The 23026-nt window shown below is 38.5% G+C and overlaps 1 protein-coding gene across 1 annotated transcript in view; it reads right to left on the bottom strand.

The window, feature by feature from the left end:
- LOC104981784 (calcium-binding mitochondrial carrier protein SCaMC-1-like) overlaps positions 1-21294 on the bottom strand; it is a 58950-nt gene extending 37656 nt beyond the window's left edge. Inside the window, 5 exon segments of the mRNA XM_010831032.1 lie at positions 7165-7322; positions 11863-11974; positions 19233-19320; positions 20303-20429; positions 21289-21294. Of these exon segments, the coding sequence (XP_010829334.1) occupies positions 7165-7322; positions 11863-11974; positions 19233-19320; positions 20303-20429; positions 21289-21294 (491 nt within the window).
- Between the last annotated feature and the right edge of the window lie 1732 nt (positions 21295-23026).

Genomic DNA, 23026 nt, shown 5'->3' with positions numbered 1-23026 from the left:
TGACCATTAATCAGTCTACCTACGTGCCTTCCTACCAGCCAACTGCCCTCCTGCGTCATCCCTTGGCCTCTCTGCTCAGAGCATTAGTAAGATAAAAATACAAGTGACAAGATTCATTTCAGTATTTAGATCCTTTTGGAAATTTTGGTGCACCAATTATTGTCTCTCTTGCCAGCAAAATCTTTTATAAAATAATATAACCTGATGTTTGGGAGGATACAGGGAAACAGGTAGTTTCATACAGTACTAGGAAAAGTAATGTATGATAAATGTGACTACATATCAAAAGCCTTATGGAGTAACCATCATAGTCAACAAAAGAGTCTGAAATGCAGTACTTGGATGCAATCTCAAAAACAACCGAATGATCTCTGTTCGTTTTCAGGGAAACCATTCAATGTCACGGTAATCCAAGTCTATGCCCCAACCAGTAACGCTGAAGAAGCTGAAGTTGAACGGTTCTACGAAGACCTACAAGACATTTTAGAAATAACACCCAAAAAAAGATGTCCTTTTCATTATAGGGGACTGGAATACAAAAGTAGGAATTCAAGAAACACCTGGAGTAACAGGCAAATGAAGCAGGGCAGAGGCTAATAGAGTTTTCCCAAGAGAAACCACTGGTCATAGCAAACACCCTCTTCCAACAACACAAGAGAAGACACTACACATGGACATCACCAGATGGTGGACACCAAAATCAGACTGATTATATTATTTGCAGCCAAAGATGGAGAAGCTCTATCCAGTCAGCAAAAACAAGACTGGGAGCTGACTGTGGCTCAGATCATGAACTCCTTATTGCCAAATTCAGACTGAAATTGAAGAAGTAGGGAAAACCACTAGACCATTCAGGTATGACCTAAATCAAATCCCTTATGATTACACAGTGGAAGTAAGAAATAGATTTAAGGGACTAGATCTGATAGACAGAGTGCCTGATAAACTATGGATGGAGGTATGTGACATTGTACAGGAGACAGGAATCAAGACCATCCCCAAGAAAAAAAAATGCAAAAAAGCAAAATGGCTGTTTGAGGAGGCCTTACAAATAGCTGTGAAAAGAAGGGAAGCAAAAAGCAAAGGAGAAAGGGAAAGATATACCCGTTTGAATGCAGAGTTCCAAAGAATAGCAAGGAGAAATAAGAAAGCCTACCTCAGCAATCAATGCAAAGAAACAGAGGAAAACAATAGAATGGGAAAGACTGGAGATCACTTCAAGAAAATTAGAGATACCAAGGGAACATTTCATGCAAAGATGGGCTCAATAAAGGACAGAAATGGTATGGACCTAACAGAAGCAGAAGGTATTAAGAAAAAGTGGCAAGAATACACAGAAAAACTGTACAAAAAAGATCTTCATGACCCAGACAATAACGATGGTGTGACCACTCACCTAGAGCCAGACATCCTGGAATGTGAAGTCAAGTGGGCCTTAGGAAGCATCACTACGAACAAAGCTAATGGAGGTGATGGAATTCCAGTTGAGCTATTTCAAATCCTGAAAGATGATGCTGTGAAAGTGCTGCACTCAATATGCCAGCAAATTTGGAAAACTCAGCAATGGTCACAGGACTGGACAAGGTAAGTTTTCTTTCCAATACCAAAGAAAGGCAATGACAAAGAATGCTCAAACTACTGCACGATTGCACTCATCTCACACACTAGTAAAGTAATGCTCAAAATTCTCCAAGCCAGGTTTTAGCAATACGTAAGCCACGAACTTCTAGATGTTCAAGTGCGTTTTAGAAAAGACAGAGGAACCAGAGATCAAATTACCAACATCCACTGGATCATCAAAAAAGCAAGAGAGTTCCAGAAAACCATCTATCTCTGCTTTATTGACTATGCCAAAGCCTTTGACTGTGTGGATCACAATAAACTGTGGAAAACTCTGAAAGAGATGGCAATACCAGACCACCTGACCTGCCTCTTGAGAAACCTATATGCAGGTCAGGAAGCAACAGTTAGAACTGGACATGGAACAACAGACTGGTTCCAAATAAGACAAGGAGTAAGTCAAGGCTGTATATTGTCACCCTGCTTATTTAATTTATATGCAGAGTACATCATAAGAAACGCTTGGCTGGAAGAAGCACAAGCTGGAATCAAGATTGTCAAGAGAAATATCAATAACCTCAGATACGCAGATGACACCACCCTTATGGCAGAAAGTGAAGAACTAAAGAGCCTCTTGATGAGAGTGAAAAAGTTGGCTTAAAGCTCAACATGCAGAAAACTAAGATCATGGCATCCCGTCCCATCACTTCACAGCAAATAGATGGGGAAATAGTGGCATACTTTTATTTTTTTGGGCTCCAAAATCACTGCAGGTGGTGACTGCAGCCATGAAATTAAAAGACGCTTACTCCTTGGAAGGAAAGTTATGACCAACCTAGACAGCATATTAAAATGCAGAGACATTACTTTGCCAACAAAGGTCTGTCTAGTCAAGGCTATGGTTTTTCCAGTAGTCATGTATGGATGTGAGAGTTGGACTACAAAGAAAGCTGAGCACCAAAGAATTTACGCTTTTGAACTGTGGTGTTGGAGAAGACTCTTGAGCATCCCTTGGCCTGCAAGGAGATCCAACCAGTCCATCCTAAAGGAGATCAGTTCTGGTGTTCATTGGAAGGACTGATGTTGAAGCTGAAACTCCAATATTTTGGCCACCTGATGTGAAGAGCTGACTCATTTGAAAAGACTTTGATGCTGGGAAAGATTGAGGGCAGGAGGAGAAGGGACGACAGAGAATGAGATGGTTGGATGGCATTACCGTCTCAACGGGCACGAGTTTGGGTAAACTCTGGGAGTTGGTGATGGACAGGGAAGCCTGGCGTGCTGCAGTTCACGTGGTCGGCAAAGAGTCGGAGATAACTGAGTGACTAAACTGAACTGAACTGATGTATAGAATTCACCTGCAGTAATGGCAAGCTGGGTAATAAGGAAGTAATGTACTTCCAAGTAAGGATAACTGAAAAAGCCAATGGCATATTTATTTCTTAAAGTTTTCTTAAAGGTATCCATGAGCTAACAAGACAGAGACGTATTCCAAGGCCAGTATCTAGGAGAGAAGAGAAAATCCAGAAAGGTAGGATTAGCACTCAAGTGTATTTCTGGACCCAGAAAAAACAATTATAAAGTTAACTCATTGTTTTGTTGCCTCACTGGGTTAACAGAAAACAAAAGACAAAGCTCAGGGCTCACTGAAGGTATAGGTCTCTGAAGAACCATCTACACTTTAAACTGGGACTTTGCAGGTCTATCCCCTTATGGTAAGGGTAAACCAGAAGAAACCAGCCTCTGCAAGGACTTATAGCATGGCTTTGTATCAGCTGGGTGGTTCTGGGAACTTCAAGACTCAAATCTGAATTAAATAATGTGATCCCAGATTGATACTCCTCCCAAGCACCTAACAGAAACAAATAAAAATCTAGTCTCAAGTTGGATATCATCATCATAGTTCCTCAAGTTATTACTCCAAGTGATATTTTAAAAAACAACATCAAAAACTAATGGAGGGGGGGAAAAAGTAGAATAACTTTAAAAAATATAAGTGAAGGCAAGAAAGAAAATAAGAAAATCTTAGAACATGCAGGACAAATAGAAAGCATAAAATAAGATGGCAGCCTTGAACAAAATATCAGTAAGTATACCAACAGTTAAATGAAATAAGTCTTCCAGTTTAAAATATAACAAAATCCAGGAAATTCCCTGTCAGTCCAGTGGTAAGGACTCTGTGATTTCACTGCCGAGGGCCTGGTTCAATCCACAGTAGAACTAAGATCCTGCAAGCCATGCTGGCAAGCCAAACAAATGAAAAATATATAAAATAAAATAAAAACCACCTATATGCCATTTACCTGTAACTTATCTAAAACATACAAATGCTGAAAGCCTGAAAGTAAAAGAAGGACAATGGATATGTAACACAAATCCCAAGCAAGAGTAGGGAGTGCATCTATATTAATGTCAGACAAAACAGAACTAAAGGCATTTACAGAGACAAAGATCACTTTACAGTGACAAAAGGTTCAATTCACCATGAGTATTCTAATTTTTAGCGTCAATGTATATGAAGGAAAAGTGACAGTGCTACGAGCAGAGCAGGGCTAGACCTGAGAAGGGCTGCTGCCCCCTGGTCCTCTATCTCAGCGTCCCAGAGCAGAGAGGTGGAGAGTGCGGAGTGCAGAAGCTTAAGCCTGCCCTACACAGAAGAAGAGTGAAGCTGATAATGAGACTACAAAAAAAACGTGTGGAGTTTTCAAAAGGCTGACTCACAGGGATTTATTTCTTGTGGTCATTCCTTGATTTTCTTGGTGACAGAAAGACAATGCAAATAAACAGATGTATAAATTCCTTTTATAACAGAAATTCTGATTTGCTAAGAGAGTAGATTTGAAAACTCATCAGAAGAAAAAAACGTAACTATATATGGTGATGGATGTTAACTAGATTTATTGTGGTGATCATTTGCAATGCATACCTATACTGAATCATTATACTGTACACATAAAACTAATATAATAAGTCAATTATATCTCAATTTGTAAAAAAAGAAAAAAATCTGTGGGAGAAACATAGCTAGAAAACACAACTGCAGAAGAAATCTATACAAGCTACCTAAAATATCCATTCTTCATTTTTAATATAAAAGAACAATAAAGGGTCATAATATATGTGAAGGAGGAAAGGCAGCATAGAACCCAAAACTAAGATAAACAGAATAATTAAATCCACAGAAAATAGCGACAATTTAGGAAACTACAGTTAACTAAAACAAAACAACATAAAGAACCCTGTAATGTCCTCAGAAAGAATCAAGATGATATTGAATTCATTTTAAGAAATACCAAACAAGAAAAGACACTATGAAAAAAGATCAATCAAAAGGATAAAAAGAGCTCTCAGAAATTTAAACTGTGATTACTAAAATAAGAAGTTCAATAGAAGGGTTAAAAAACAGTACTGAAGAAATGTCCTAGAATGTCAAGTAAAATGACATAGTAATAAAAATATTTATGAAAAGATAAGATTGCAGTGCAGGAGACCCAGGCTCAATCTCTGGGTCAGGAGATCCTCTGGAGAAGAGAATGACAACCCATACTGGTATTCTTGCCTGGAAAATCCCATGGACAGAGGAATCTGGCAGGCTACAGTCCATTGGGTCACAAAAAGTCAGACACAACTGAGCAACTAACACACACACACACAAGCTGCATGGAGGTCAGTCTGGGAGGTACCACATTCAACCATTCAACCAGAAGAATTCCAGACAGAATAAAGTGAAGAAAACTAAGGAGGAAACACTAGAATACACTAATGCTGAGGAATGACCTAAGTTTACGGTTAAGAAGAGCCCACTAAGTGTCAAGCACAATGGGTTGAAAAGAACCTACCTAAACTCACATTGTACAATTTCAGAATACCCAACGTAGTACTTAGTTGCTCAGTCATGTCCAACTTTTTGAGATTCTTTGGATTGTAGCCTGCCAGGCTCCTCTATCCATGGGATTTTTTTTTTTTTTCTATCAGTGGGATTTTTCAAGCAAAAATACTGGAGTCAGTTGCCATTTCCTCCTCCAGGGGATCTTCCCCACCCAGGAACCTGACCTGTGTCTCCTGTGTCTTCTGCATTGCAGGCAGATTCTTTGCATGCTGAGCCATTGGGAAAGCCCAAGGTAGAGGCATGACTAAATGCTTCCAGAGAGGAAAACCAAGTAATCTACAAAATATCAAAATGGCATCAGACTTTTCAGAAGTAACACTGAATGCTAGAAAATAATAGCACAATGCCTTAAGAAGTTCTAAGGGAAAGCATTTTTGACCTTGATGTCCATATTCTGCCAAACTGCCAATCAAAGAGAAAAGAAAAATAATTTTAGACATGTAAGATACTGACTTTTAGAAAAAGTGGTAGAATGGCCCCACATGTTTATTTCCTCGTCCTCCCAAAACCACACAAAAACGATAGTAAAGTAACAAAGCAGGCAATAACTAGGGCACCCATCTATCCCAATTCGCCCAAAAGCTATCCCTCCATGATTATTAAGCACCCCTTTCTTTTTTAAAAGTGTCTTGATTCAAATGAAAATTATATGGTCACCTCATTACTAATCTGTAGGGGTAAAGGTACTAGTGGTTTCATCAGATTTGGGGGAGGTAGAAAGCAAATGGAAAAGTGATAACTAATTTAGCAAAGTAAAAGTTGTAACTTACGGGTCTGAGGAGGGGAAAGCACATAGAACTAAATTTTCCCTAAAAAATCCATGAAGCTTTATTCTCTGGAGGAAGCAGAGATCTTAACTCAGGAATACAGAATTCAAGAATTCAGTGAGGCATAGGACTAAAAACAGATGAATTAAGTAAGTAAATATGCACAGTAGGCCTCCTGTCCCTTTCCCCTGCTTTGAACTCAGAATACCAGCAGGCAGACATGCTCCCTTGCTTTGTATATTTCTATAAAAGTTAGAAACAGATTTATTCCGTGGTGACCCAAGAAAGCTAAAAGGAGACAGTGACTGAATGTTGTTATAGGTCCATCATTTCTGCCTTGAATAGAGCAATGAGGAGGGTGGACACCCTTCTCATCTGGTTTCAGTTGAACGGTCACAACCAGAGACTTGGCCACGAGGCTCAGGCAATTTCTTCATTGCCTGCATCAATTTGAAAGGGACCCAACACTTCAGAAAACTGAAGAATTCTACCTACAGGGCTCTGCATTTGATAAGGAATAAAGAGGGAGTGCAACCCTGACCACTTTCTGTCTCTTGTCACAATTTCCAGTCCAGGAAGAGAATTAAGAGTATTGTGTAGCCTTCCCTTCCCAGACTCCACCAAAAAAAAAAAAAAGATTTTCCTAATTTTTGCCCTCTCTAGAATACTAGTACTAGGTTGTATTTAATTATTTATTTGCAAATCTGTCTCCATCACAAAACTCCAAAATGCATGTGAATGAGAATGGTATATCACTTGGTTGTTGCACCCTCAAGGTGAGTTGAGTGTCTGGGAACTTTTGAATAACTGAGTCTAGATTACTGGCAATGAAGCAATTTGCACATGACAAAATCAAGAAATATTATTAAGACTTCTGAAATCCTCCTTTTTAAAAGCATCAAACATTATTCACATTACTCAAAATCATGTACACGAACTATGCAACACACCTGCATGAGGGTTTTCAGACGCTCTAGCGGTGCTGTACATGTTCGAGCACACGTACACGCTATGCCTCCAGCCAACAGATATTTCCACAGATGGCCAGATTTTCTCTTTTCATCAATTAAGTTATGGAAAGTCCATCTATCTCCCATGTCAATTCCCTATCAAAACAAATTTTACATAACATTATAGTTAGCTGATCTCAAATGGAAACGTTATCTCCTAATAAGGTATAAATTCTTTATATATTTCATCTCCACAGCAAATTAATATCAGCCTTTCCTAGAATTTTGTATTTACCAACTAATATAACTTTAAATAACTCATAAATTAGCTTGAAATACTGTCAATTATAAAATTAATATATATTAAAAATATAAATTGACAATTTTTTGTATCATGCTTAGGACAACCTTTACAATTCAACCATTTAAAAATCTGTATACCATTTTCAATATAAAATTATTTGTCTAAGATTAAATACAAAAAGAACAATCTGTCAAATTCTAATAAATACTTTTAGCTCTCCTGTGTCTCCTGCATTGCAGGCGGTTTCTTTACCCACTGAGCCATCAAGGATGCCCCATAGTCAAATACAGGCTATGCACACAGTGGTGAGAATAGTAATTTAAGAGGCAATAATATATAAGTATCTTCAGTGTTCAAGACTATCGGATTCTCCTATTATCTTCAGTCAGACTTTTCACTTCTAACAAGTTCAATTCAGTCGCTCACTCATGTCGTGTTGCCCTAATAGTCCGGGAGCAAGCAATGAGAATGAAGACAGAATATGAAGTCTGGTGCAATGTGTCAGGGGATCTGCAGCCACTATTGGACTGAGGTGCAGAGTCCACTCTGAGTCCAGCTTTTATTCCTAATTTCAGACTACAAGAATTTTTGATCATATCTTTCCCAAGACACTACACTGACACAGTCCAGATCTCCTTGTTTTTACCCCAGGCCATTCCCTTTAGGGCTAGTCTCCGGAACAATCAGCAAGTGCGTAGGCAGTGTTCATGCTTGATGCCAACCCAGGTGGTTCAGGATCCATGCTTTCATGATCCCAGTCACACTCCCTTCTGGGTTTGGCCTTGGGGTTTGTAACAAGGAGATTATTCTTAAGAAAAACATGAAAGATAATCATTAACACAGTTTCTTAATATATGCTGTTTTTCCAGGTGCTATTTCTGTGGAATTTCTCAAGGCTATGAAACTACATTATGAAGAATTCCCACTACAGTGTCAGATTCTTTGCGACCCCATGGACTGCAGCACACCAGGCTTCCCTGTCCATCACCAACTCCCGGAGCTGACTCAAACTCATATCCATCAAGTCAGTGATGCCATCCAACCACCTCATCCTCTACCGTCCCCTTCTCCTCCCACCTTCAATCTTTTCCAGCATCAGGGTCTTTTCTAGTGAGTCAGTTCTTCCCATCAGGTGGCCAAAGCATTGGAGTTTCAGCTTCAGCATCAGTCCTTCCAGTGAATATTCAGGACTGATTTTCTTTAGGATAGACTGGTTGGATCTCCTTGCAGTCCAAGGGACTCTCAAGAGTCTTCTCCAACACCACAGTTCAAAAGCATAAATTCTTTGGCGCTCAGCATTCTTTATAGTCTGACTCTCACATCCATACATAACTACTGGAAAAACCATAACTTTGACTAGATGGACCTTTGTTGGCAAAGTAATGTCTCTGCTTTTTAATATGCTATCTGCATATCTGAGGTTATTGATATTTCTCCTGGCAATCTTGATTTCAGCTTGTGCTTCATCCAGCCCAGCATTTCCCATGATGTACTCTGCATGTAAGTTAAATAAACATGGTGACAATATTCAGCCTTGATGTGCTTGTTCCGATTTGGAACCAGTCTGTTGTTCCATTCACTTTTAACAAAGCAAATATAAAATATATGACAATACATTTAGAAGCACTTTCCTGTGTAATTGATTAAAAAACCTGGGCCTTCCCATGTAGTGTGCAGAGCAGATAATAAATTCTGTGGTATATATATTACAAGTAGGATTTTTTTTTGAGGGTCTAGAAGTTTGATCACGTATGTCATGATTAAGGACCTAGGCTCAGGAGTCAAGCGGGATTCAAATCCTGAATCCCCGAGCTCCTAATTGGATGAACCCTCTGTGACTTAGTTTCCTCAAATGCAAAGAGGAACAATACTAATACATAACTGGATAGACTTTTTTTTTTAAATTAAGTAACTTAGAGCATATAAAGCACTCAGCATAATGTTTGGCACTAAAAAACACTCAGTGAATGTCAGTTACCAATATTATTAATTGTAAAACATAGAGTGCTTGAAAGCAATTAGTCCTCCAAGTGCTTGGCTGTGCTTAGTCATTAGCAGTAATATGACTAGGAAATAGCTCAATATCTGTTTAAGAAATAAAAACTGACATTTATAGAGCAAACTCAGTGCTGTATTAAAGTTATATGTGTCATCTTCAGTTCTCATAATAACCCTAAGAGAAGTAAGTATTACTACCCCAATTTTACAGTTAAGAAAACTGAGGCCCAGAGAGATTAAATAATTTACTCCAGCTCACCCAGACAGTAAATGGCAGAGCTGGGATTTGAACCAGAGCCGACACTGTTTCCACCCTGCAGAAGTGGCTGCTTTCTACCTCTGGGCTGTACAGCTAGAGTTGCAAGCACATTTGTATCCTGTGAAATTACTATAAACCAGACAGTGGACCTGCCCATGGAACAAATGAAGCACCCTTTGTTAACACTATACCCAAAAGGCAGTTCATTGAGCTCATTTTAAATGACTTTAGTAGGTTATCACCAACACTATATCAGTTAATTTTCAAAATAAGCACTTTCCATGCCTGTTTGCTGTTTATCTCATTATTAAACAGAAAACTTATCATATATTAGGCATACAATGGCCTTCCCAGGTGGCACTAGTGGTAAAGAACCCATCTACCAATACAGGAGGAGGGCATAGAAACCCACTCCAGTATTCTTGCCTGGAGAATCCCACAGACAGAGGAGCTTGGAAGGCTACGGTCCATAGGGTCGCAAAGAGTCGGACACGACTAAAGTGACTTAGCATGCACACAGGCATACAATAAGTGTATTTTTCATTGTCTTGAATTTGCTTTAATCATCTCTAAAAGGAAGGTACAGAATGAACACTTCCTAAAGGAAAAAATCTCTTAATGATTACATATTTATTGAAAGAATGTTGGTAACTAGACTGTTTTGTAAGGGTCATATTATGAGTAGAGAAGGCACACTATCACAGCTAAGACGTAAGATTATTCTATCTATCAATAGTACTGTGATCCTACTGGTCTTCTCCATTTCTCAGAGATAGGACATATGGATGCATGTATATATTTGACCCTTGAATGACCAACCTAGATAGCATATTCAAAAGCAGAGACATTACTTTGCCAACAAAGGTTCATCTAGTCAAGGCTATGGTTTTTCCAGTGGTCATGTATGGGTGTGAAAGTTGGACTGTGAAGAGGCTGAGCGCAGAAGAATTGATGCTTTTGAACTGTGGTGTTGGAGAAGACTCTTGAGAGTCCCTTGGACTGCAAGGAGATCCAACCAGTCCATTCTGAAGGAGATCAGCCCTGGGGTTTCCTTGGAAGGAATGATGCTAAAGCTGAAACTCCAGTACTTTGGCCACCTCATGCGAAGAGCTGACTCATTGGAAAAGACTCTGATGCTGGGAGGGATTGGGGTCAGGAGGAGAAGGGGATGACAGAGGATGAGATGGCTGGATGGCATCACTGACTCGATGGACGTGAGTCTCAGTGAACTCCAGGAGTTGGTGATGGACAGAGAGGCCTGGCGTGCTGCAATTCATGGGGTCGCAAAGAGTCGGACACGACTGAGCAACTGATCTGATCTGATCTGATCTAGAGGCACTGATCCCAGGTACAGTCAAAAACCCATGTAGAACTTTACACTTAGTCCTCCATATCCATTGTCAACCACAGATCATGTAGTATTTTAGTACATATTTACTGTGAAAAAATATGCATATAAGTAAATCTGTGAAGTTCAAATCTGCATTGTGCAAGGTTCAACTGTATACATATAATCATGAGACACAGAATAGTATAGATTTTAGTTTGTAGTTACTAAGCAAAACTTTTAAGATAGTTTAAGAAATTTTGAGAACTTTAAGAAATTATGAAGCATAGATTTTTAAGTGCACCAACAGACAAGACCTATGCCGACTATGAAGTATATATGCATATGGAAAAAACTAAAGCTTCGAACACTCTTTCAAAAACTTCTGTTCAAAGTTTATTCATTCATCCAACAAATATTTATCAGTGAAGTGTTATATAATACAGCAATCTGCAATTCACATTCCCTACTTTTCAGGCAAGAAAATAAGCAACTACAACACAAAATGATGGTGCTGAGTAGGAGTAATCAACTCTTAAGAGTGTACTTCCTCTCAACAGATGTGTGCCTTTTGCAGGTTGAAACTTTAGTTGAAGCAGATATTACATGTCGACTCAGATTTTTTAGCATCATACAAATTTCTGAGGAAATATCACTTATAGTATAGTATAGCATCACTTTTTTCATCAGCAAAACCTCACTAAATAATTTTCCGGCCCCACAATTTTCTAAGAGTATGTAACGCATTACATTTCCACCCATGATTCATAGAATAAGACATACAAATTCTTAAAAAGAGACCACTTACGGTAAAATGGCTCCAGTAATGGGCAATTTCCTCCATATTTCTTGCAGGTTTAAATAAAAAATACTTCCTCCATTCATCCCAATCCACTGTCAGTGACCCATCAGCATCCATGCTATAAATTAATACAAATTACAATTCATACATTTTAAAAAGCATTATCAAAATGACATCTCATTCTTAAAATTTGAGCTGTGTTGAGTTCTGCACATTGTTACTTTTGTGATGTAGAAAGTGCATCTCACGTCTCTAAATTTTGGTTTATATGGGAATAATTCCTACAAAACAGAGCTATTAGAGTATTAAACTGGATTATATGTACAAAGGCCTTGTAAATTATAAAGAACTCACAAGCTGTCAGTATTACTACATCTCAACCTTCTAGCATTTCTCCTTTAAATATTTCCCCTTCTTCCTATTTGTAACTTCATCTTGTAACTCCTTTAACAATCAAAATGATGGCTGACAATTACCCTTTTTGGTTATGGATCTCAAAAGGCAATTTTCTTTTCTATGGATATAAAATATCCAATGTCAAAAATATCATAAGAAATGCAAATATCAATGGAAATAGAATTTTCATTAATATGAGATAATAGTAAACTAATTTTAAGAATTCTCATCAGGGAATTTCTCAAATCTTTGAATGAAATTAAGAATGTGAAGAAAGATAATGAAATATATCATTTTGAAATGTGAGGTTCCCAAAATTTCAAAGTTACTTGTTTGAGGTAGCACCCTTTCTCATTTTCCTCAGTGATTACTGCTAATTTTCACACATCTCAAGCCACCAAATCAATTTTTGACTCTCACTCTCAGGCCATGTTGTCCCCCATTTCTCGATAAAACACGAGTGTTGAAGTGTTCTCATCTTAAAACCTCTTAACGCAACCTTCCCAACAGTCACCTCTTAGATCTCTGCCTTTGCAGTAACACTCTCTAAAGAGTTGTCTAGGGACTTCCCTGGTGGTCCAGTGGTTAAGACTCTAAGTTTTCAATGCAGGGGGCCCAGGTTCAACCCCTGGACAGGGAAATTAATATCCCATAAGCTGCATGGTACAGCCAAAAAATGAGAAGGGCATGGCAACCCATTGCAGTATTCTTGCCTGGAGAATCCCATGGACAGAGGAGCCTGGCAGTCTACAGTCCATGGGGTTGCAAAGAGTTAGACACTACTGAAGTGACTTAGCATGCATGCACATATACAGCCAAAAATATAGACATAAATAAATTACTTTAAAGAGCTATCTACCTTCTGTCTCCAATTTCTCATTCTCTTTTGAACCCACTCCCATCAGGCTCTCACTACTATTACTACACCAGTATTCTCCATGGCACCTTCTTTGTCCTCATCTTTACCCTGTCAGCAGCATATGACAAAGACAGTTCTCTCCTCCTTGAAACATTTTCTTCATCTGGTTTCCAGAATACAGTGTTCTCTTAGCCCTCCTCCTTTTCCTCTGGCTGCTCCTTCTCTGTCTCCTTCACTGGTTTGCCGTCATCTCCCCTGCCTCTAAACATCAGAGAACACCAGGACTCAGAGCATTATACTCTCTTCTTGGTTATCTCTTCCAGTCTCATGGCTTCAAATACCATCTATGGGGCTATGACTTTCAAATGTCTCTCTTGAGTGATCCTCTGAACTCCAGATTCCTATTTCAAATTGCCCACCTAACATTTCTACTTAGATGTCTGGTTAGCATCTGAAACGCAACAAAAACAAACCTGAACTCCGATATCTACCCCATCCCAAACGTGCTTTTCTCACAGTTTTACCCCTCTCGATACAGGACAATTCCATTCTTTAAGATGCTCAGGCCAAAAATCTTGGCACTATCCTTAACTATTCTTTTTCTTTTACACCCCACTCACAATTCAGCAGTAAATATTGTGAACGTTTCAAAATACATCCAGAATCCAATCACTACTTACCTCCTCCATCTTGGTACAAGCCACCCTCAAATGCTGTCTGTATTATTGCATACCTGTCCTTCCTACTCTCACCCTTGTCCCCCCTATTCTCAACACATTGGCCAGAATGATCCTAAAATCTAAAATCATGTCATACCTCTGTCTAAAACCATCCAATGACTTACCAGGGCAAAAGCCAAATTCCTTCTTTCCTGCAAGATCATATGTGATCTGACTCCTGTTACCTCTTAAAGCTCATCTCCTACCACCCTCTTCCTCATTCACTCTATTCCAGACACACTGCTCCCCTCTCAGTGTCCTAACCTTGTCAGATATACTGCCTTTCTGGTGACTTTGCTTGTGCTACTTCCTTTGCCTAGACTGCCCTTCCCTCAAAGACCATCATGACTCCTTCCTCACTTCTTCAAATCTCTACACAAATGTCACCACCATGGCCTTCCCAACTCACCATATCTAAAACTGCAACTCCCCTATCACTCACACATCCATACTGTTTTCCTCCCTTCTATTATTTTTCCACTTATCACCATCTAAGATAATTTGTTTTTCTACTATTGTCTCCTCTTGATTATTGTGTGTTCCATAGAGCAGGAATTTCTGCCTGTTTCCTTCACTACTACATCCCTAGCATCTAGATAAATAGCATGCACTCAGTAAATGAATGAATAAATTTCTCTCTACCCACTTTTATCCTTATCTCCGAGAACTACATGTTGACTCTTATTCAAGGACCCTCTCTCTCTCTCGAGCTATTGGACCTACTCCTTCTCAATCATTACTTTCCTTTCTCTACAACGTATCCAACAAATGTCTCTCTTTGTCATGACTACTTCTCCACAAATCTCTCCTATCCTTCAAAAAATTATAAAAATATAATGTAAAAAGACCTGCTTAGTCGTCTTCTCCATCTTATCTAAACTTCCCAAATCAGTAAACAACATTCATCATATCTACCTCCTCACTTCCCATTCGTTCAGTAGCCCAGTGTAATCTGACATAACCCTTTACCACCCACTGAAACTGTTTTCACTGAGAGGCCCAGAAATCTCAAATGAGCAGATCTAAGGAATTTTTTTTCAATATTTATGTCACCAGTCCCTCCTGTTAAATCTGATACTCTCCACCCTTGGTTTTTGTGACAATATTAAAACAGTCAGAAAACATGTATTGATCTGTTAGTATGTTCCAGACACTGTACTAGGCATTGACTATAAAATAATGGGTAATATATTTTGGTCCCAGCTTTACAGTCTGTTTGGAATAGGAAATACGACAGATGACCATCTGTAAAGTTGTAAAAGCAAATACCAGCAAAACCAAAAAAGTTTCAGAGGTCAGAGTCACATCTGAATAGAGACCTAATAAATAAGCAGGGGATATCCAAGTGAAGGAGCTGGAATGGGTCTCCCAGACAGAAAGAACAGTTTGTAAAAGGGTTGAAGGAATGAGACTCCAGGGTGTTTGTTGCTGTTGTTGTTGTTTAAGACTGAAAGCTCAGTGGGCCTGGAGCACAGAGTGGAAGGAGAGTTCTGGATGACAAGACTAGAGAGGTGGGCCAGACCACGTGGAGCCCTGTAGACCACAGAAAGGAAACAAGGTTCCATCTTAACCCTTGCAATAGTATTGATTATTAACATGGATATGAAAATTCTAAACGAAGTAATAGCAAATCAAATTCCTCTGTATACTTAGAAGAGCAACAAAAACCATGTTTCTGTGAGTAAATCCAACAAAAGTTATATAAGAGCTTTATAGAGAATATATAACATTTTATTAAAAGACATTAAAGAAGATCTAAAAAATAAAGACATACATAATATTCATGAAACAGAAAATGTAACAGCATAAATACATCACTTGTCCCCCAAATGGATCTATAAATTACATGCAATTGCAATCAAAATTCCAAAAGGGGGGAATTAAATTCCCGGAGGTCTAGCGGTTAGGACTCCACACTTCCAGGGCAGGGGGCATGGGTTCATTCCCTGGTTGGGGAACTAAGAATCCCACATGCTGCATGGTGCGGCCAAAAAAAGTTCCAAAAGGGGTATATGAGTGTATGTATGCACATGTGCATATTTGTATATGTATCCAAATAAGCTGATTCTAAAATGCATATAGAAGATTAAAGGGCCAAGAATTGCATTGACATTATTGAAGATGAAGAAAGTAAAACCAGATATCAAGATGTATTCTAAAGTGATAGCAATTAGGAGATGGTAATGATGCACAACAGACAAATGTAATAAAAAAGAGATGAGAAACACATCCACATACAGATGGAAACTTAATAATATGACAGAGGTAAGCATTTCAAGTTGTGGGAAAAGGATGAGACCAGTCAATTAATGGTGATGGAACAACAGACCATATAGAAAAAAACGAAACTGGACATGTAATTTTATAACATACATGAACATCAATTACAGATGAATTAAAGAACTAAATGTAAAATGCAAAATTATAAAAATAAGATATAGGTTAACATTTTTATACCCCAGGGTAAGGAAGAATTTTTCAAGGTGTTAAAAGCACATGCATAAAAGAAAAAGATGGACAAATATGACTACCTTAAAACTGAAATTTTCCGCACAATGACAAAAACACAAAAAATGAATTTAGAATAAGAAACAAGCTGGGAAAAGACATTTGCAGTGCATATAACCATCATAGGATTAACATCCAGAATTTATGAAAGCACAGCTACAAACCATTAAAAAAACGATGACCAATTCAGCTTAAAAGTAGGCAAAAGACTTAACTTAAGTAATTCATAGGGAGGTAATATCCAAATGGCCAGCTAATACATTAAAAGATGTTCAGACTCACTAGCAATGAGGAATATAAGTAAATTAAATCAAATTATATTAAAACAACAGGACAATATTTCTGACCCATGGGTTTAGAAAATATTTAAATATAAGAAGACTATAGTATCAAGTAATAGGAAGGAAATACATTTCTAGTAGAATACTAAATTGGTACAACCACTTTGGAGAAAAATTTGTAATATCTAATTAAAGGTCTGTATATCCTACAGTCAAGCAACTTGACTGCAAGTAATGAACAAGATGAACTGCAAGTAATGAACAAGAATATGAGACTATTCATTCCAGCATTGTTTTGTACTAGTAACAAAACAAAATTTTTTTAAAAACCTAAATTCTATCAGGAGAATTCATAAGTAAATTGAATCATATACATTAAATAGAAGCTGTACACTGACTAAAATGATTGATGCTATAGGCATCAACATCAACAAATCTCTAAAATATAATATTTAGAAAAAGTGATTTTAAAAATATGCAGCATGCCACCATTTAAATAATGTCTTAAAATATGAGAAGCAGTATCATACTTTAAGGATATGTAGGTAGTAAAATATACACAGAGATAAAAATGTGTATGGGGATGATAAGTTCAGGATAGTAGTTACTTCTGGCAGAAGAGAAGGAAATGGGTTTAAAGACACTGAAAACTTCAGCTGTCTGTAATGATTTATTTATTTGAAAAATCTGAACCAAATATGGCAAAATGTTAAATATGACAAACCCAGTGACGGTATGGTTGTTTGTGATAAAATTCTCTATTGGTCTGTATGTTTCTTGAATGAAATAGTTCATAACAAGTTAGCTTTATCTCAGGAATGTTTAATGTCAGATCTACTACTACAGTACGCTAAATAAATAAGTCAAGTGAAGGGTTTCCCTGGTGGTTCAGTGGTAAAGAATCTACCTGCCAATGCAGGAGACACAGGTTTGATCCCTGAACCAGGATGATCCTACATGCCTGGGAGCAACTGAGCCTGTGCGCCACAACTGAGCCTGTGCGCCACAACTGAGCCTGTGCGCACAACTGAGCCTGTGCGCCACAACTGAGCCTGTGCGCACAACTGAGCCTGTGCTGTAGAGCCCAGGAGCCGCAACTGCTGAGCCTGAGCACTTTAGAGCCCATGCTCCGAACAAGAGAAGCCACAGCAATGAGAAGCCTGCGTACCGCAACTAGAGAGTAGCCCGTGCTCACCACAAATAGAGAAGCCCATGCAGCAATGCAGATCCAGCACAGCCAAAAGTAAGTTTTTAAAAAATAGGTTAAATGAAAAAAGCTGTATAGTTGACAAAATTCAGCTCTCTTTCCTAATAGAGATACTTTTCTTCAGTGTTTTCTTATGTGTCCCTATCATAACTTTCACCACTCTGCAACTCAGCTCCCCTCAGCCCCATAGACTATTAGCTCTGCAAGGATGGGCACCAGGACCATATCGTTTATACCACTGAATCTTCACTGGCTACTCCATGTGTGGCAAAAAGCATCAATCAATATCTGATTGATAGGTGACTTGATTGATTGGATGCTTGATGGATTGACTAATAGTGTAAAGTATATGATCTTAACAAAAAAAAAGATATATGCATAAATATAAAATAAATATAAAATTATATCAATGGATTAATATTGCAGAGGTGGATTATGGTGAGCTTGAGCAAGTTACTTAACCTCAGTAAAACAAGGAAAATAATAGCCTTTGCCTCTGAAGTCTTAAGAGACTTAAAGCAGATAATATATCATGTAGAAGAGTGATAGCAAACAATGATTATGAGCCATTATTCATGTTTTCATAAAATTTCCAGTTTTCACTTTCATAATGAAAAAGCTGTTTGTGTTTTTTGTTTATTTGTTTGCTTGTGGGGTTTTTGGTTTGTTTTTGGTTTTGGTTTTTTTTGGCTGCACTGTACAGCATGAGGGATCTTAGTTCCCCCAACCAGAGATTGAACCCACAACCCCTGCAGTGAAAGCACAGAGTCCTAACCACTGGACTGCAAGGGAAGTCCCAAAAAGGTTTTAAAGAAAGAAAGAAAGTGAAGTTGCTCAGTCATGTCTGACTCTTTGTGACCCCATAGACTGTAGCCCACCAGACTCCTCCATCCATGGGATTTTCCAGGCAAGAATACTGGAATGGTGTATAGAACAGTCTTATGGACTCTATGGGAGAGGGAGAGGGTGAGAAGATTTGGGAGAATGACATTGAAACATGTAAAATGTCATGTATGAAACGAGATGCCAGTCCAGGTTCGATGCACGATACTGGATGCTTGGGGCTACTGCACTGGGACGACCCAGAGGGATGGTATGGGGAGGGAGGAGGGAGGAGGGTTCAGGATGGGGAACACATGTATACCTGTGGCAGATTCATTCTGATATTTGGCAAAAGTAATACAATTATGTAAAGTTTAAAAATAAAATAAAATTAAAAAAAAAAAAAAGAATACTGGAATGGGTTGCCATTTCTTTCTCCAGGGGATCTTCCTGACCCAGGTATTAAACCCAGGTCTCCCTCATTGCAAGCAGACTCTTTACTGTCTAAGCCACAAGGGGAGCCCAAAAGGTTTTAAAGTAAATAAAAATTAATTTTAAAATGTATATAATATGTAAGGGCTGACCTTTCAAGAATCTTCAATGCCTCTTTTTCAGAAATATGTATACCTATTAAGTTGAGACTATTGATAATTTCTGAAGGATCAATCACTCCTTTAAAGGAATAAAGAAAATGAGCATCAACTGGAAGGTTTGAAAATATTCAGAGGCAAACAGTAATGCAGTATTCAGCACATTATCACAACATGCCATAAAACATCAACATCCCAACTATTTTTTCTACTTGCCAAGACAGACTGGAAAGTCCATATGACATTTCTTATATTAATAAATAAAAAGTTTATCTCCAATATTGCTTAAATAAGTCATTCTTGTCTCTTCTTTCCCTCAGCCTACTACACATTCAACCACCAAATGTGGTCTGTTCTGTGCCTAAGTGTTTCCCAAGTCATTTATTCCCATCAACCCAGTCCCACAGTAGCTCAAAATGCCAGTCCATGCTCTACACAAATATGATGGTGTTACTACCGCCACTACTGAAAACTCTTCAGAGGCTTCCCACCTCATTCCCCTTAATGATCAAGTCCAGAAACCTTCCCAGACCCCAAGGCCCTCCATGATCCTACCTGTGCCAGCCTCCCAGCTTCATCTCTGACATTTCCCCTTGCTCTCAGCTTCACCCTCACTGGTCTTCCTCTAGTTTCTCAGACATGACCTACTCCCGCAAGGTGACCACAGCCTCCCAACAAGCTATTTCCTCTGCTTGGACCACTCTTCCCTACTCTTCACTAAGGTAACTTCTACTAATCTTTCCAGACAGCTTAACCACCATTGTCACATGGAGCTTCATGAAAAACCTTACCAAAATGAAATAAATATTTCTCAGATCTTTAGCTAAAAAGCATATTACTCAAGGGTATAACCTTTTTGTTGGTGGTTTTCTTTTTGAAAGGTAGTATGTAAATAAAAATGACATCATTTAAAAATATTTCTTAAAAGTAATAATAAAACAAATGACAGAATTAAATAAATGAGTTTTCAATAACCTTTCAGGGAAGCCAAACACCTAAAAATAAACCTTTACTAAAACACAATTAATTTTTGGATAAAATTACTAGTTGTATTAAAAACAAACCAACATTATTTGTGTCCAAACTCTTAAAAGTCAATTTCATGTTTATCTCATTAGCTTTCACGTACTGCATAAATGTGCCAAGGTCCAGCAGATTATGCTCATTAACAACCACAGATTTTAAAATTATCTACAAGAAAGAAAAAATGATATTAGAGATACATTCACACAAGGTAGATAACAAATTACAGCATTTAAATATTTATATATTTATCACATGTAAATTAATCTGCCACAAATTACCAGTGCCTTATTTTTAGAGTAAAATTTCTAACACTGAAAACATAGAATCTTTGAGTACTGGAATTTTAAAGAACTTTAGCAATTGACTACTCTTCTACTCAACAGCCATGCATGTATTCATTCACTCAATAAATATGTAAGAAACTAAACGCTTGAGAAACAGAAATGAGTCAGCAATAATCCCAGTGCTCCAGAAGCTTACAGGCTAATAGGGAAGACACCAAAATCACAATGGTAGAAAATGATCAAGCATCAGAGGGTAACAAAGATGTGAGCGCTCTGAAGAAGGGACAGAGATAGAAGGGACTCAAATATTTTTAAAATGAAGAGCAAAAGGTGAGCAAACAAAGAAACAAAGGTGTGAGAAATGTAGCAAAGATCACCAGCCATCCACCAAAATTCCTCACTGCCTTCTTTGGACACTTGGCTAGATTACATTTCCCAGTCTCCCTTGCAGTTAAGCATGGTCCTGTGACCAAGATCTCTCCAACAAAATCCAAGTGAAAGTAATGTGTGCCACTTCTAGGCCTAACTAATAAAATCCTCTCATATGTCTTCCTCCATGCTCATTCCTTTCATCAGCTGAATGCAGATGATGATGAGACCCTTGAAGAGAACAGACTCACAAGAGAAGACCCTGGATCCCTGCATATCTGCAAGTTGGAGAACTGTCCCACCAAACACAACACCCTTCAGGAAATCAGGAAACCTCCAATACCATACTAAGAAGTTTACACTTTTCCCACCAGCATTGTACACCCCTGAAGAGGAGGGTTATGAACTAATGAGATGTATTTTTAGAAATGTCATATGGTGGCAGTGTGGAAAGAGTGATGGTGAGAGGTAAGGGCAGGAAGACTGGTTATAAGTCTGTTACAGTAACAGGTGAGAGATAAGGGCAGGAAGACTGGTTATAAGACTGTTACAGTAACAGGTGAGAGACAGTAGAATCATCATAATGGTCCTATGAGACAGGCACTAATAAGATCCCTATTTTACAGCTCAGGACACATTATGAGAAGGCCAGAAATCTGAGGATATTCATGTCAGTTCACCTCTGCTTCCTCAGTGAAGTAAAGGGCATGGTCAGCTACTGGAAGACAGGAGCAAGGAGCTTGTGGTTGGGATAAGCAAGGTTTCTCAACCCTGCCACCACTGACATTTGAGACCAAGTAACTTTGTTGTCCTGTGCCTTGTAGAATGTTTAGCATCATCTCTCAGTATATCCATAAGGATCATGAACTCCTTATTTCCAAATTCAGACTTAAATTTAAGAAAGTGGGGAAAACCACTAGACCATTCAGATATGACCTAAATCAAATCCCTTATGACTAAACAGTGGAAGTGACAAATAGATTTAAGGGACTAGATCTGATAGGTAGAGTGCCTGATGAACTATGGACAGAGGTTCCTGACATTGTACAGGAGATAGGAATCAAGATCATCCCCAAGAAAAAAAAAAATGCAAAAAAGCAAAATGGCTGTCTGACGAGGCCTTACAAATAGCTGTGAAAAGAAGAGAAGCAAAAAGCAAAGGAAAAAAGGAAAGATACACCCATTTGAATGCAGAGTACCAAAGAATAGCAATGAGAGATAAGAAAGCCTTCCTCAGTGATCAGTGAAAAGAAATAGAGGAAAACAATAGACTGGGAAAGACTAGAGATCTCTTCAAGAAAATTAGAGATACCAAGGGAATATTTCATGCAAAGACAGGCTCGATAAAGGACAGAAACAGTATGGACCTAACAGAGCAGAAGACATAAAGAAGAGGTGGCAAGAATACACAGAAGAACTGTACAAAAAAAGATCTTCATGACCCAGATAATCATGATGGTGTGATCACTCACATTCATCTAGAGCCAGACATCCTGGAATGTGAAGTCAAGTGGGCCTTAGAAAGCATCACTACGAACAAAGCTTGTGGAGGTGATGGAATTCCAATTGAACTATTTCAAATCCTGAAAGATGATGCTGTGAAAGTGCTGCACTCAATATGCCAGCAAATTTGGAAAACTCAGCAGTGGCCACGGGACTAGAAAAGGTCAGTTTTCATTCCAATCCCAAAGAAAGGCAATGCCAAAGAATGCTCAAACTACCGCACAATTGCACTCATCTCACACGCTAGTAAAGTAATGCTCAAAATTCTCCAAGCTAGGCTTCAGTGGTACATGAACCGTGAACTTCCAGATGTTCAAGCTGGTTTTAGAAAAGGCAGAGGAACCAGAGATCAAATTGCCAACATCCAATGGATCATCGAAAAAGCAAGAGAGTTCCAAAAAAAACATCTATTTCTGCTTGATTGACTATGCCAAAGACTTTGACTGTGTGGATCACAATAAACTGTGGAAAATTCTGAAAGAGATGGGAATACCAGACCACCTGATATGCCTCTTAAGAAACCTGTATGCAGGTCAGGCAGCAACAGTTAGAACTGGACATGGAACAACAGACTGGTTCCAAATAGGTAAAGGAGTACTTCAAGGC

This window comes from Bison bison, unplaced genomic scaffold, assembly GCF_000754665.1.
Source record: "Bison bison bison isolate TAMUID 2011002044 unplaced genomic scaffold, Bison_UMD1.0 scf7180017864519, whole genome shotgun sequence".
Taxonomy (NCBI): Eukaryota; Metazoa; Chordata; class Mammalia; order Artiodactyla; family Bovidae; genus Bison; species Bison bison.
Note: the sequence above shows the minus strand (reverse complement) of the source record. Positions and strands in the feature narration are given on the sequence as shown.